Source organism: Sander lucioperca, chromosome 13, assembly GCF_008315115.2.
Source record: "Sander lucioperca isolate FBNREF2018 chromosome 13, SLUC_FBN_1.2, whole genome shotgun sequence".
NCBI lineage: Eukaryota > Metazoa > Chordata > Actinopteri > Perciformes > Percidae > Sander > Sander lucioperca.
In genome coordinates this window covers 19,476,125-19,493,535 of record NC_050185.1, presented here as the reverse complement: position 1 = coordinate 19,493,535, position 17,411 = coordinate 19,476,125, and the positions used below count along the sequence as shown (strand labels likewise).

The following is a 17,411-nucleotide window of genomic DNA, read 5'->3' as shown; positions in this document are numbered from 1 at the left end:
CCGCCACAATTAGTGGTATCGGCAGAGGGTGAGCAGTGATTTTAGTGCTTTTTCATTACTCATTTCTGTTTCTCATTCCTATACAAGCTCTCCATCAAATTATTTATTTTTCATTTTTACATCATAAAAAAAAAGAGTCATGTTTGTTTACATGTGTATACAAATGACATATTTCTGTTACCTGTTCCATTGTTCCCTCCAGCTCCTTGTTGTCCTCCTCCATCTGTTTCTTCCTGCTGTCTAAAGCCTTGATGTCGTTGTCCAGCTTCATCACTTTCCCCAGTTTCATGTCAATATCTGTCAGTCGATTCTGAAAATTATTATTAAGAGTTCATTAATAACTTAATAGGCACTGCTTTTATAATTCAGACATGCCTACATACGTATGTAAACATACGATGACCATCCTGCCCTTACTGTGTGTTTAGCTTAAATCCTGATATTTCAGCTGCTGTGCTCTGCCATTGACAAAATGCTTTCATATCTCCTTTTAAGACATAAGGAGCTTTAACAAAACTAGATTTTTTTCAGAGTGATACAAAATATGTAGTTCTGAAACTCGTACTTGATTAATACATTCGTTTCTTGATTACAATTTTTGTAATTTATTGCTATAGTCAAATATCTAAAATGCTTGTTAGATCAAATACAATATGTTTGCTGATCACAGCTGGTAAATGAAAACATTAACTTTCCCCCCCGTCATATTATTAACTTGACTTGTGATGACAATCTGCCATTATCGTTGACATTCAATAGTGTGAAAAATTGTGAAAATGACAGTTAGTTACAACTCTATATCAGTTTTTTCGATATACATATGAATATGCTTTGTTGTAAGACTCTACTTAAAAAAACAAGGGTGCAAAACAGCTTGCTTTCTTGTCAGACACGGCCATACATAGTTATTTAAGCAAGTGACACAACTGACAATTCACAAACTATGAAATACTGTGTCAATACAGTGAAATTATTAGATAAATACAAGTGGTCTATTGATTTATCACTGCATCCCTTAACGTGTTTCATACAAAGAAACACTGCTTTCACAACTTTAAATTAAAATTCCAGAGTAAGTGTAATCTTACAATGAAAAAAACAAAACAACTAATAGTACAATGTTAGAAAGCTTTCTAAATCAATTTTGCATGTGAGAACAGAACTATGTAAAAAATCTCTAAACTGCACCATCATCGGTTGGCGTGTATCAACACATACAACCATACTGCACATTATCAACAAACCTCCAGTGGATCAATCTGGCTCTCTATCTGCTGGATGCTGTCTCTAGAAGCTATCAGCTGAGCCTCCTTGGTGGCCACGGTCTCTCTAATCTGCTGGGCTTTCTCCTTGTTCTGCTTCAGGTAGCGCAGCTCCACCTGACACTCTTTGACTGTGTGACTCTGTTTGAGACGCAGCTGACGCATCGTCTCCAGAGCTTTGATATACCTGAGAGAAACACAAAGAGATAGTACTACAGAGTTAAATATCTGAATGGCATATGCAGGGTTAAAATTTCTGCTTTGCTTTGAAAGGATTTCAGATAATGTGAGGCTTTGCGTAAAAATAAAATAGACAAAAATGTAAGAATAAGTGGTCTTTACTTGGTTGCAGCGAAGATGGAGTCAAACTTGTCTTTGAGTGCTTTGCCCTCGCTAAGTGGCCAGTTAGACTCTTCTTGGTGACAAAAGATGACGTGATTCAGCACAGGCTTCGACACACCCAGTGAAGAAATCATCTCCCGATCCAGTTCGCCACACTTTGATGACAAGCTCACTTTCTCACCATCTCTAGATGAATGACGATGCAGGTCACAAGTAAAGAAAGGGTCAAGTAACATTTATATGAGTCCAGGAAAGAAAAAAAAAAAAATTATATATATATATATTTATTTATTTATATATATATATATATATATATATATATATATATATATATATATTATATATATATATATATATATATATATATATATATATATTATTTATATATATATATATATATATATATATATATATATATATATTTATTTATATATATATATATATATATATTTTAATGATAGACAGAAAATGAGTAAATACACTTGTGACTGTGGCTTACTTTATTCTGGTAATGACCTGCTCCAAGCTTTTGAAAGAGTAGTTCTTTGCCTTCTGAGTGCAGGACATGGAGCGATGAATAGTCACTTTCTCTCCATTGACGTCGGAGAATAAGAGTCGAATCTGTGCTCTCACATCCGTCTCATGGGCGTCCTGGAATTCACACAGCATGAATTTACTTTAACAAAGATAGCCTCAGTAATCTGACCTAACAGGGACTAGAGACAGCAACCTTTATTAGGTTGGGATTAAAATAGTAAGGACAATAGAAACATTTAAGTGAGCTTGTTGTAATGATAAAGCCATCAAATTGGCCTTAGAAGTCAATCGTTGAAAGTGAAAAGTGAAATTCATAGACAGCTAAAATATCAGAATGTATAATCTGGCTATCAAATGTTAGGATAGCAGGGTAGATTCAAACAATTTCATTCATCAAATATTTCTTTTTCTTATAACATTTTCAGTGGTATATTAATGCATGAGACTACACGGTAGTGTGAGAAACGCGCAAACATTTAAAGTGTAAATAGAGAGTGTGGACTGGTGGAAATTGTAATATCCCTGCATAGTTTGCAGAAAAGTACAAGAGCATGAGCTCACCTTTGGATCATGAACAAATGCACCTCCTTTAGATCCAGGTGGAAGTTCACCTGCTGTTGCATACCTAAGGCACTCAATAATAGTCTGGTAACAGAAAAGAAAAAGGTTATATTGTAAAAGAATGAAATCACGAGAGCTGCAGTTATCATTTTGAAATATTTTTTCCAGCTTTCACTGTAAAAATATTAACAAAAGCACAAATCACCAGAGCAGCTAGTCTAATCCCAATGTATACTGTCAACTTTATTGTTCTTTCTCTACAGGTCATGCTTCACAGTCAATCTTTGCTTTCATCAAAACATGTTCTTATACCGTTTTCCCTGCTCCGTTGGGTCCAACCAGCACAGTCAGCGGAGTGAAGAAAGAGATGACCTGTTTGTCTTTATCCTCAATCCCAAAGCTCCTCACCCCTAGGATGCTCATCTTATCTATCTTTGACATTGTTGCTTTCTGAAAGAGAGAGAGAGAGAGATGGTGAACACACATGAATTAAAATCAGCAGCAGTGATGGAAATAGGCCAGGCCTAGCCAAAGCATTTCACTGGGACATCAACTGAAAAGCATATGCAACAAAGAAAGAATACAGACTTCTGATTCACAATGCCAACCTAAAAATGAATCTGCAGCTACACTGATGAACAGGTTTATCACGATCACCAGTGGTCTCAGTCGATCTGCTGACTGTGGCATTTGGTTTTGAAGTTGCTGTCGGTCTGCAACTGCAGCTACTAATTAATTTTTATGTTTCCAAAATTGGTCATAACATATCATACAAATAATGTTACATAAAAAAAAGGACTGTGCTGAAGAACACACCAACTGAGGTCTATAGGCACTGAAGTATATAGCACGCAGGAATAAACTATATCTAGCTTTGGATTTACAGGCAATAGCCGTTACATTTACAAAACCAAACGTTTGAAACTGTATTAGTGTTGGCATGAAAAGTATTGTGAACTCTGGCCGAACAAATTATATTTTTAATTAATTCATCATCATATCACATTTACTCCATATATGATGTTGGTTTATTCGTAAACTGCACACTATAGGTTGAGAACATATAGATCTGTCTTATTACTAGATGTGAAGAAAATCTAACGTAAAGTATAATACAAAGTTGATTTACGTTAACGTACTGGTCTTGACCATTACAAATAGTTCCGAACTTGTAAATTAAAGAACAAATCTAGAAAAACTCTGTTTTATCGAGTTAATGTTTTTAGATTAAGGGATTATGATGTTTAACAACCTAACGTTACCTATTAATGTGTTGAGGCGATTGGGTTAAATCATACCGTTTATGGGTTGAATGTGTTAGGTTAACCGGTCTGTTACCCTGATGTCTGGGAAGCTAACATTACACATGGCTAACGTTACCTGCCAACTTAGCAGGCTAGCTAACAACGTAGTTCCGTAGCGTTAAGTTTGGTTATGTGCTACCAGAGACGTTGCAATGTGTGACAGGTAGTGATTCACTGTCCAACAGATCGCTGCTCCGCGCAGAATGACAACAATGATTTTCGTTAGTAGTAGTAGTCTCCAGTCGTATGTATGATATGAACTACACTCACCGTGTTGTTGTGGTTCAGATGTGAAAGTACAGTTTTCGCGCTGTGGGGACTGGGGAATGTGACGTGGCAAGCGGCGACGCGGACTTCTGACGACTTCCGGGAGTGGGAACGAACCGTTCTATTGGAACTAACATATAAAACGGTAATATTAAGAGTTAAAATTAACAAAACCTTAAACATCTACAGCAGTAAACTGCAACATACACATTAACGCAGCAGTAACATTAATCCAAAAACATCATACAATAAAACACTGACAGGGAACATTTTACTGCACAATCAATACTTTAACTTTAAGGGCTTTACATTCTGCTTACTTACTTTACTTAAATAATACTTAATTTATATAAAAATATGATACTTAAAGTTTTCAATGAATAACTTTCTGGAGTATTAACACAGTGTGGTGTTAGTAGGCTACTTTTACTTCAGTAATCTGATCTGTATAGTAGCATTCTTCCACCATTGCTTTTTTGTCACAGTTTGTGCGCTGTCTACACACAAATGTCCCTTTACACAATTACTTAATCAATTATATGAAAGTCATTTTAACCGCACCAAATGAATGAAATTACCAATACTAAAAAAAGACTATAGACTAGCAAGAACTTCTTCTATTCATTCTATTTCTATCACCAGCTCAATCGTCTTCTTTGGAAAAAGAATTGTACTGTATTTCTTGACTATAGTTCTTGATATGGCAGTGATTATTGTGTACATTGTAATACGGATTTTACTGTAGGCTACTGCTTATTTGTTTAGGCCTTCAATAAAGCACTTTTAAAAAAATCATCTTCTTTGGTGACTGCAATCTCCAACCGGTGAGTTAGCCTATTTTCTGATTTCTGACTTGTCCCGGCTCTCTTTCACTATTCTTGGTATTTGTATTGTTAGCCTACGTGTCTGTACGTACTCTATATGAATATTGCCTGCATTTTAAACCCTTATTGGAAATCTTTTTGCCACTTCTGTTAAGCCTATCCATAAAAACCTAATATAGCCCATCCCACCCCTTTTATTCTGACTGACATTTGAAATAGCCTAGGCCTATATCTTTTCAGCTGCTGCAGTGGAAGAATCATGAAGCTATATTAGAACATTGTAGAAATGAAACCCGTAAAAACAAGTCTTGCATCCCTTAAATCATATTTTTCTTATAGGCAACAACTTCCATGAAAACACCAAGACCCACAATGCATTACTCCAACTCTAAATACTTTACGACGATGAGCTAAGTACAGTAATTTCCTAAAACAGCATGGCACTGTATTTTTAGCTGACTACTTAACAGGAGTAGGCTATATAGTGCATTTTGTTGGGGCCTATTTTTAGTAGTGGATTAATACACATTTGGTGCTGTCGTCTAGTGAGTATTCACGGTGACAGGGCGGGGTATGTGGGATAAACTCAAAATAAACATGTTCATTATAATGAAGCACCTGCAACAGTGTAGCTTATTCATGTTTAATAGTTTTTGACAACATGGTCAACACGGTCTGTAGAACATGAATACACCTTATCAGGCTTTGGCTATACAGGCAATATTAGCTTATAAATATATTGTAGTGTTGGTCTTTTTATGGAATTTGGTGACAATATAAAAAAAAAAAAGGATTGCAAAACAGTTGAAACTTTTCTTGTCTTTGGATATTTGTCCTTTTATTGCATTAAAATGTCTATAAGTCACCGTCACCATGTTTGTAGTTTTGAATGCAACATACCATCTGTTATCATTCAAGCATATTCTTGTATGTTCCTGACAATCTCTCATCACAGAACATTTACCACAAGAGGACAGTGTTTCTCTGTGGAAAAGCCATTCTCACACATCTCCTCTCCTCTCCTATCATTGGCATCCATTTGTTAGTATTGCTGTGGCAGTATTAAGGCTGTTGGCAATTGTAGTTTCTCAGTTATTAGAAGCAAATATACAAAGTAGTATACTTTTGTAGAGAAGAAAAATCCATTTTATTTAAACCCAAAGATTTACAAAACAAGGAATCATCCTTTTTTAAACAAATATTTTTCCCAGCTTCTTCCACATTCCAAAATAAGTAAAACTGAATAACAAACAGATGGTATGAGTAAGAACATAACACTTCCATGACAGCTGAAAAACTGTGTGTATTTGTGTGTGAGAAAGGGAGGGGAAGAATACATCTAATTGGGATAAAGGGACATGAGTTATTTCGATCCTGTGTTTGGGGTATGAAGAACAGTTTGCGGACATCCACAGGGACCTGCAGGACTGGTGTTCAGCACCTGCAGCTAAGCCCTAAAAACCTGAGACCTTCATCTATCTGTCTTCCCTTCTGTTCTCTTCCCTTTGAAAGAATACACACACACACACACACACACACACACACACACACACACACACACAAACCACCTTCTGCGTTCAGCCCACTGATTCAGTCTGTCTGTGTTATCACCCCACTGACTCATTGTGCCTCAGTCTGTCCAGCTCATGGTCCTCTTTCTATTTTCATCCTGAACCCAACATGAAAATGCCATGACCTTGTGTCTTCTGTTGGACCACTAGAGATATGTGTATGTGTGTGTTATGTTTATGTGTTTGAGTGTGAAAGCCTAATCCCACATGCCCACGGTCACCCTCCCTGTCTAAATAGCTAATGGAATTGGTTTACTTGGCGTTTTTGATAATCATACGGACGAATCCGGAACCAGTTGGTTCTCTCTTGCTTATCATCAAAATATGGTGGGAGAGGTGATTTCTGTTTATTTGTTTGTTTTGTTTTCCTCAAGACCGCAGAGGGTGGGGGCTGGGAGAGGGTTTTTGTTCTTGTTCAATTGTATTTGTTTGTTCTGTATGTTGTTAAAATATAAAAAACAATAAAAAAATTGATCTAAAATATATATATATACACTCACCTAAAGGATTATTAGGAACACCATACTAATACTGTGTTTGACCCTATCCTATCAATATGGGCCAACATTTCTAAAGAATGCTTCCAGCACCTTCTTGAATCAATGACACAAAGAATTAAGGCAGTTCTGAAGGCAAAAAGGATCCCCCACACCATTACACCACCACCACCACCAGCCTGCACATTGGTAACAAGGCATGACGGATCCATGTTCTCATTCTGTTTACACCAAATTCTGACTCTACCAACTGAATGTCTCAACAAAAACTGAGACTCATCAGACCAGGCAACATTTTTCCAGTCTTCAACTGTCCAATTTTGGTGTGCTTGTGCAAATTGTAGCCTCATTTTCCTATTTTTAGTGGAGATGAGTGGTACCTGGTGGGGTCTTCTGTTGGTGTAGCCCATCCGCCTCAAGGTTGTGCGTGTTGTGGCTTCACAAATGCTTTACTGCATACCTCGGTTGTAACGGGTGGTTATTTGAGTCAAAGTTGATCTTCTATCAGCTTGAATCAGTCGGCCCATTCTCCTCTGACCTCTAGCATCAACAAGGCATTTTCGCCCCCCAGGACTGCAGCATACTGGATGTTTTTCCTTTTTCAGACCATTCTTTGTAAACCCTAGAAATGGTTGTGCGTGAAAATCCCAGTAACTGAGCAGATTGTGAAATACTCAGACCAGCCCGTCTAGCACCAACAACCATGCCACACTCAAAGTTGCTTAGATCACCTTTCCTTCCCATTCTGACATTCAGTTTGGAGTTCAGGAGATTGTCTAGACGTGGACCATAACCCTAAATGCATTGAAGCAGTTGCCATGTGATTGGTTGATTAGATAATTTCATTAACGTGAAATTTAACAGGTGTTCCTAATAATCCTTTAGGTGAGTGTATATTGTGGGAGAGCAATTAAGGATAAAGGAGTAAAAGATGAGGGGGCCCAAAGGAGCAAGTGAAATAAGTTAGGGGAAACAATATAAATACGGTAACAGGGGAAAAAAGCTATATTTTTCTTCTAAATGAATGAGTTGCAGGCAGTCAACCGCAGTCCTCAGTGGTAGATGCAGACAGATTTACCTTTCACTGAACTATCTGTTTTTTGACATTTTATAAACTCCTTTCACAAAAATTTTTTTTTTACAGAAGCAACTGTTTTTTTTAAATAAATTTGTCTTATTCAGTGGATTCCTGGACTTAGTTTCTTCACTGAGTGGCCTGAGTAGGGTCCATTTTGGCCAGCGGCCTCAAAATGGTTCTAAGCCTAAAATAAAGATGGATTGAGTTTTGTAAAGCAACATTTCCCCCCTCATCTCCCCAGCATCCTATGAATAGTAAATTATCCTCCTCTTGCCACCCTCAGCCCTGCATGCTTTTCCTGTTGTTTCTTTTGTTCCATTTCCTACATTATAGGACAATAAGGCTGAAATTAATTTACACAAGAACTAAAAACATGGTTCAATGCCTGTGAAAAAAGCACATCTCGGTATGAATTATCTCCCAGCAAGCTATCTACCCATAGTGCTTTCATGATGAGGAGTTTTTTAATTTTGGTGTGGCTTTGTGATTTTTACTTTGTCAGAGTGACATTTTCATTTGACTTCACATTTATGCCCAGGGCTTTAGAAACACTGACATTTCTTAATTTCTGTCTTCTCCTTTTTGATTTTAAAGTCATGCTGCTTGTGCATATCTTGCACAGTACCTCCCACACAGTCTGGATTTCTCAAAATGAGTTTGACTTTGAGTGGAAGAGGCTGTCTCCTCCAAAAAGCATTTGATAGGTTTCAGTTCGGGGGGGAGAAATAAAAATAGAACAGTAACAAATGGCTTTTTGTTTTTCTTGGTACATATACAGATTAAAAAGTAATGATTAAATTACCTCTTTTACGTTTTTATAGCAAATGTATTTATTTTTGACCTCACTTTACTCAGCTATGAACAGAATTACTCCCATGGCTTATACCAGGCAGTTTTTTTAGCCACTGACAGTATGCTCTTCAATAAAGACCCAGCTCTTTGTCTTCACGCGTGGCTACACATTTATTCACTCAGTTTATGGTCAAAAAGGCAGCCAAGGACATGACTGATGACAGTATTACATATTATGTAAGATAAAACAGGATCTGGACTGTCCCCAGCTGAGTAGGCCTGCTTTCATCAACAAAGACTTTTTAAATTCTGTAACTTTCCAGGAAAGAAACGACATTCTGACATTAACCACGTGTGCGGAGGTGAGAATGTAGGCAGGGTTTACAGTAACTTCTCTCTCAAACTCTTTTTTTATTTTTCACACAATTATTTCTGTCACTTTTAATATACAGACAAGTCCAAAAGGATACTTTTTGAGAAAGGATTGTCCAAACGTGTTCTGTTATCTTCATATTTGAACGATTATCCCTCTCTCCATAGCTGCAGGCTTTTCACCCTGCCTTCCTGTGTGGCTTGCTTATCAGAGAGTAAAACTAGCATGCTTGCTTCTATGCCCTAGGGTGTGTTTCGACTCCTGGTGACTTCCATAATCAGGAAGAAGAGAAGTGGATGCTATTGATTTTGAACCAAGCAATTATGAGAAGTTGGAGGGAAAGAGGGAAAGCAAGGGAAATTAAATAGCTAAAGAGGTGGAGGGAAATAACGAATAGCTTGTGAACGGCAGTAATGAGGTCATTGAAAGGCCCTCTTTGTTTGTGTCTCTGCATGTCCAACTGCCATGCTGTCTTTATTTCACTCTGTGTAAATTAATGCTACATAACATGCAATAATTATGCTACATAAAATCCACATAGGCCTGCACTGTATAACAGGCAGCTGCAAGTAATAAATTAATGATAGGTATTCTTGATTCAGGTGAGCCTATTACCAAAATGTGCTTGACAATACAATATACTATTGTCAATGCTTGGATAATGGCACACCTGAATCACATTGGCCCATTCTTTATCTTATTAGCTGTAGGCTGTGCTAATGACACATCTGTGAAAAGAGTCTGTCTGGTAGCCATTCTGTGGCCATGCAGCAGGTTTTGAGTATGACCCTGGTGTGTATGCTATTGGCTTTACTGTCACTCTTATTTTGCCTGCCTAAATTATCAAATGTTATGTCAGGTTAAAAACATTAGCTATCTTTAGGATACACAAGCCAGTAGTCTCATTTCTATTGTGTGGCCATATGTGCTGTGAACTTCTATCTTACTTTTGAGAAATGCTTATTTGCTTTGCTGCTAAAAAGTTGAGAAGCTACACTAAATATAAGCCCGGAGACAGTTAGCTTAGCTTAGCATGAAGACTGGGAACAGAAGGAAACAGCTAGCCTGGCTCTGTCCAAAGGTATAAAAATCTGCCTACCAGCACAAGCTGACTTATTACTGCACGACATAGCTCAAGCCTGGTTAGCTGAATCCCCATGCTTCTGGGGCCTGTTGCACAAAAGTAGAATGAAGAAATCCAGGATAACTGAAAAAGCGCAGCTTGACTTAGTGTGATCCGCTCATCGCGGCTTAATCGGTTGCACATTTGCCGAGCCAGGATGAGAAGGTGAAGCTATGTCAAGCCAGGTGTAGATAGCTGGGATAAGTGCACGTTCACGGCTTTCTTAAATAGACCATGGTATCGATCACGGATTTACTGATGCAGAAATGGAGAAGACGCGTGCGGCATATGTTTCACCCGCTGAGCAGCAGCTTCTAATGGAAAGTTACAAGGAGGTGAAGCATATAATATGCAAAAAGGGAGATACAGCTTTTGTTATCAGACAGAGAGAAAAAGCCTGACAGACAATAGCGGACTGACTGAATGCCAAAGGATTTAAAAAGAGTCACTCCACATTTTTACAAAGTTGTACACTGTTTTATTTGCTTTTAATATGCTTGTTTTAAGTGTTGGTTGTATTGCTGTATCTGTTTTTATGTGCTAAATGTGCTGGTTTTACTGTAAAGTGTCTTTGAGTAGCCTGTAAAGCACTAGCCTATATAAATAAAATGTATTATTATTTACTATGCCTCAAAAGTGAGCAGAGGGAATTAATGTTCCTCGGGAAATTTACCCTAAGGACTAGGCTTAATTTCAAACCCTTATTCATAATGCGAGAATATGTTTTACAACCATATGCACCAATCTCTATAAGCTATGACTAATTCTAAATATCTTTCTACAATTAATGTTCATACGGAACAAACATGGCTGAACAAAAACTAGAAAAATAATTAGTCTAAGTGACATCAATACACACTGTAAGCATATCTGTAAAACAATGTAGCCTATTATTATTCATGTTTTTTTTTCTCACTCTCAAGCACCAAGATGACAAGTGACAGCACCAAAATAAAAAGATTAAGAAGCTTTGTGGCATTCCAACACATTTCCACTCCCATCTCGTAAAATACGGACGTTTGGTCAGGTGTCATTGTCGTCATTATTGACGCTAAAAGTCTCCTTTAGAGTCCGCTACACGGTGTGGGAGGATCCCCCTGCCTCCCCCCGCCTCTTCAAGTTGCACGGGGCAAATTTAACGGGGAGAGCAGCGGAGGAAAAGCCCATTTCCTCCGCATTGTCCCACTTTATCTCCGGTGCCAGTGCAACCATTTCTTACCATCTAAACAACTGCAATAGTAGGATTTAAATCAAACTTGTGACAGCAATAGTGACAAGTAATGCATGTCAATAAAAATAAAGCAGAACACATTCAGAAGACAACGGAATAACTGTTAAACACGTTTATTTCGGATCAGAGTGGCAGCTGATTTAACACATAAGACTCCAGGATCTTAGTCTGGCTTATTAGCCTGCTCTGGAGCAGGCTAGGTGCAAAGAATAAATCTCCATGGTTACTTGGCTGGGTTTAATTCAACCTGCTTTTGTGCAACCAAATCAAAGCTAAATTCATCCAGGATAACTTGAATATCCTGGCTTAATCCCTTATCTTGGTTTTGTGCAACAGGCCCCTGGTCTTTATGCTAAGATAAGCTAGCTGGCTAGCTTCATATTTAGCATACACACATTAGAGTATCAATGTTCTCATCAAACTATCAGGAAAGAAAGCAAAAAGGTGTATTTACCAAAGTGTTATCAAGCACAAAAAAGACAAAAATGATACTTAAAAGCACAGGGCTTTTGAGGGTGGTTTCATTCAGCAGGAATAGGCTACTTCTAAATTATGACAACAGCTAGAACAATTCTAATCACGCAAACGTTTTTATTACTACTACTAGTATAGCTCTAGTCTAGAATTGATAAGATCTGGCTCATCAATACACACCACTAATTATCTAGTAAAATTACATTCTCCTGTGGATGTGTGTGATTTGGTTGGTGTTTTTTTATTTTTATTAACTGGTAGCTCATGCTGACAGTAGCCTACTGTGTACAATGAACCTTTTTCACAGCAGACATTTTTGACTTGTCATAGTAGGAAAAGCACAGCTGAAATTGATAACCTTAACGATGGCTCAATTCCATCAAGTGTCCCAGTAAGCTATTTCAGTGAGTCAGCATGCACAATACCAGGGCCTCTAAGTGGAATGCAGCCATATGGTTTTGAATACACCTGTGCTTTTCCTACTATGACATGTCAACATGTCTGCCGTGAAAAAGGTCTATTACAAAAAAAACTGGGAACTGACCAAAAACTGTTCTTTTTATAAAATTCTAAAAAAATGTTTCAAACTTTCAAATGTCTTCACCTCTAATTTTCAAACTGTAAATATATATTTATCAGACAATGTACATATTCAGTTTGCAAATTTACAGTAAATAGATTTATAATAATTTATAGAGCAAATTCAGACTAACTGCTCACAAAAATAACACTAAACACAAGGAACCTGCTTTTCAGCCCAGACCTCTAAAGTCTAAATGTGGACTACTTGATATTAAATGGTAGGCTAAACAAGCCTCTGGGTACATTGTTTAACTCAACACTGGACAGTAGCTGTTGAGTTGAAGACACTTCACCACTCATCCAAGATGCTTCATCACCTCTGCTGATGAAGAGGAAGCTGATCCTGGATGAATGGCACTTCATGCAGCTCGGTGGAAATATTTTTATTAACTTAGTATGTTAGCTACCTGTAAACCAGACTTGTACTGTATAGGACCAAACAAATGTCTGAGATAACTTATATCTAAAAAGAAAAACATACATCAGCTTTAAGAGGGAAAGACAACAGTCACGACAGAGACAAAAGTGCCACAGAGCAGGAGGGTTACAGACACCTTCTTCCACTTTTTCTAATTCCAGAAAAGGTGGAGGTGACAGAAGTAGCTGCTGCCGGTAGAAGGAAAGAAAATGATATTGATTTACAGCATCAGCACACTATCACCAAACACAGGAGTGTACAATGTAAATGTGTCCTGTCTTAGCAGGTGTAACTAATGACATTAACGAAGACCCTGTTGTATTGAAGTCTCCAGGTAAGTGTGCAGCATGCAAAGCACAGGTGTTACTAATAACATTAACGATGTCCCTTTACGTACAAGTATCCCAGTTGGACGCGACAGTGAGCCAGCATGCACAATACGAAGACCCCAAAATTGCAACAATGAAATAGAATTCAGTCATCAGTAAATTCTTTATTACACCTGTGTTTTTCCAACAATGTCAAAATGTCTTCTGTGAAAAAGGCCTGGGGGCTGTTGCACAAAAGTAGAATGAAGAAATCCAGGATAACTGAAAAAGCGCAGCTTGACTAGACTTGACAGTTGCCCGTTTGCCGAGCCAGGATGAGAAGGTGAAGCTATGTCAAGCCAGGTGTGCATAGTTGGGATAAGTGCACGTTCACGGCTTTCTTAAGGCCCAGACACACAGAGCCGATGGCCAAACGTCGGCAGAAAAGACAGTTGGGCTGATCACTCTCCCCAAATTGGTCAAAAAAGTGCCTCGGAACACACCAAAGCGACGAGACGTAATACATCTCCATAACAGCAGGCGGCGCTAATCTGTATTGTCGCCCAAAAATGAAAACCGGCAGCTGATTGGATGAACTTGTCACGTGGGTCTTGTTTCTCCGGAAATTCAAAAACAGATTGTCATGGCGGCTTGTTCAGAATACGATCTCATATTGTACTAAAATAGTTCACCGAAACGTGTTTCTGAAAACATTTTAAGTGAGAAATAGGCCATGCAGTTGCTGAATCTGTCTTCATTTCAGATCAACAAAGGTCAGTTTAAAAGATTTTCGTCAGATTTTGAGAGACTCTAGTCACGCAACTCATTCCGCTCCCCGTTTCCGGGTTAGCACTCTACCAATCAGATGGGTCATTTGAGTCCGACTGCCGGCAGTGCCCGCCCCGCCGATTATACACGTCAAATCGGCCGAAATGAAGGACGACGGACCCTCGGACGCAGACACACTGAACAGACTAGAGTCACTGACCTTGCCAGACTGTCCAACGGCCGATTATCGGCTCTGTGTGTCATATAGATTCATAGATTTACTGATGCTAAAATGGAGAATACGCATTGTGTATACTTTACACAGAGTGAGAAGCAGCTTCATATGCAATTATGACAACGTGAAACACATTTGTAAAAAAGAAACACGGCCGCTGTAATAAAACAGCGAGAAAGCGAGGCAGACAATCACGGACCGACTGAATGCGTAAGTAGCCCAAAAACTGCCATACCATTCAAGAAGTTAGGCTATTCTTTGCACAAATGAGCAGTTGTATTCTTTGCCTTAAAAGTGAGCAGAAGACTAATGTTATACAGGAAATGTACCATGAAGATCAATTACAACCACAAATCTACAATGCTGTGAAGCGTACATAAACCTCTCTCTCACTCTGTCTCTCTCTCGTATGGGCTAAAATATAATTACCTAAGAAATATATTTACTCCCACTGCTCGCTTTTAAGGCAAAGTGTACAACAGTTTTTTTGTGGAAATAATTAGCCTAACTCCTTAAATGGTTTCATTTAAGAGCAGTAGTTCGTAAATGTATATTTTTAGATATATCATTCAGTCGGTTCGCTTCTGCCATGTTTTTTCTCATTTTTTTTGTTTTTGTTTTTTACAGAGGCAGTTTCCTTCTTTATTTATTATATGCTTTGCTTCCTAGTAGGCCTATATGGACATAGAAAAGAAAGACTCTGAAGAAATTGGACTCTAAAATCTAGAAACTATAAACATAATTAAGTGATACATTTAATGCACACTTTACACATGACTGTAACACAGTGTATTCATCACTTTAAACATGACTGTAACACAGTGTATTCATCAGTTATTTCCCCCCAGCAAAATATAAGGTCAAAAACCATTGAGGTGTCCTCTCCATGTTGTTTCATGAATGTACAGTAGCCTCAACTATATAGTTACTGGTCCAGTGAACTAAGACTATAATTAGGGAGGATTGTACAATTATAAAAACCTATAATAATTGTTCAGTCATCCCAAATTATAGTCCCAGTTCATTGGAGAGAACACAAATAGTGTGCTAAGAATGCCAAATACAGTGCACATGGAAGAGGAACATACGTGGTCCTTTGTTAAAGAATACTAAAAGAAATAAATCAACTAAAATAGTTAAAGGTGTATTTGTCCCTGACCAGTCTGCCATTGTTGGAACCACTAACACATGTATAGCACTTTATATATTATCCTTCGTCACTGACTTCATTTAAAACACATTTGCAACTGTATCAGCCTTTTCTAATTATCTCAACAACTGCCGTAATATATTCATCAAACTTCTAACAATCCGAACAGCAGTTTTCATACAGCAATATAACAGTAACAATGACTGTCAAAAAAATAATGGTCACAACTAACAATATATAACAGTGCTTTACTGAACAGCAATATACACCTGTTGTATTTTAATGCAGGCTGATAATAATAAGGTAAAAGCACTGCTGAGTGAACAGAAAAGGCCCCAGGATTAATAAATCCTGGCTGTTAGCCTGGTCAGGAGCAGGCTAGCTGCACAGAATAAATCTCCATGGTAACTTAGGTGCCTCTGCTTTTGTGCAACCAAGTCAAGGCTGAATTCATCCAGGATAACTGGAATATCCCGGCTTAATCCCTTATCTTGGTTTTGTGCAATAGCCCTCTGGAAGTGGCACTGCCAAATGGGATGCAGCTATTATGTTGTTAGTCAATCCTGAGTTAACATGTCCTCCATGAGAAGGGCCTATTGTGGGGGATTTTGGAGGCACATAGCACTTGACAAAATATGGCTCGGCCAAATGTATCATTCAGTAAGTATATGCGTGGCAAACTGCCCAAAAGATAAAGGTCAGTACAATTTTGAGAATATACACATTACTTGCTGAATAAGAAAAACAAGGGGGACAACAGATAGACAAACATATAACACAGGCAAACACACACACTGCTCTCTCAGCTTTTATGGCACCAAATACTCACGGCGAGAGACCACTGTAGATAGAGATAGAGCGGGTAAACAGACACGAGCACACAAAGCCGATGAGAAAGAAGGGGAACATGTGCCGGATCCATAGGCCGGATCTGGTAATGGAAGATAAATTAGCCTCCCTCTGCTGAGGCATAGTGGTGTCAGGAGATACACAGCATTGATGGCACAACAGTGAGCAACTGGACCATGGCAACAACAAAAAGGAGGGGGGGGAAGGGGGGAGCAAGACGGAAGACAGGAAAGAAATATGAATCTGCTTTGAATGAATCTGCTTTGAAGGAATCTGATGTGAAATATCAATGAAGTTTTTAGAATACGTGACATGTTTCAGCATCAGTACAGTTTTTTATTCCTTTTACTCTTAATTTTGCAAAACATTTTACATACATTAATATTTTTTGAAAGATCTCCCTACCTTCCAGCCTGGCCTCCAATTTTTTCAGAGCATTGTGAAAATGGACATACAAAGACTTGAAATGTGCTTGAGTAAAAGAATCTGTCTCTGTACATCACATCCAATTCGTTATTGGTACAGTTTCAGCTGTGTGGTGATTGACTTGTGGATACACCTTGTATGCATTTGACAGCACTGAACTATATGTATTCCTATTAGTAATACATGCTGCAAATGATCACAAACGACCACTCAGATCAAAGAATAATTTAGATCACAGAGGTTTGTTGGATACCTACTGTACATTACTGCCTAAACCTGCTAACTCAGGTATATGTGGACATGCCTGACAGTATTTGTACTTTTGAACAATAAACAGAATGACAGTTGAGCTGGCACTGCCTATGGGTTTCTTTTTACATTGTATTGGATTTTAACTCCTACAGACATGGTTTGTTCGAAGAGAAATAGGAATGCATTG

General features: G+C 38.1%; 1 protein-coding gene across 1 annotated transcript in view; it reads right to left on the bottom strand.

Annotated features, from left to right (window-relative positions):
• Nucleotides 1-4,376, bottom strand: part of rad50 (RAD50 homolog, double strand break repair protein) — a 28,294-nt gene extending 23,918 nt beyond the window's left edge. Inside the window, exons 1-7 of the mRNA XM_031280754.2 lie at nt 4,277-4,376; nt 3,015-3,152; nt 2,703-2,786; nt 2,104-2,255; nt 1,605-1,790; nt 1,245-1,449; nt 182-310 (exon numbers count right to left, since the gene is read on the bottom strand). Coding sequence (XP_031136614.2) covers nt 182-310; nt 1,245-1,449; nt 1,605-1,790; nt 2,104-2,255; nt 2,703-2,786; nt 3,015-3,143 — 885 coding nt within the window. The 5' untranslated portion in view covers nt 3,144-3,152; nt 4,277-4,376. The remainder of the gene's footprint in view (nt 1-181; nt 311-1,244; nt 1,450-1,604; nt 1,791-2,103; nt 2,256-2,702; nt 2,787-3,014; nt 3,153-4,276) is intronic.
• Between the last annotated feature and the right edge of the window lie 13,035 nt (nt 4,377-17,411).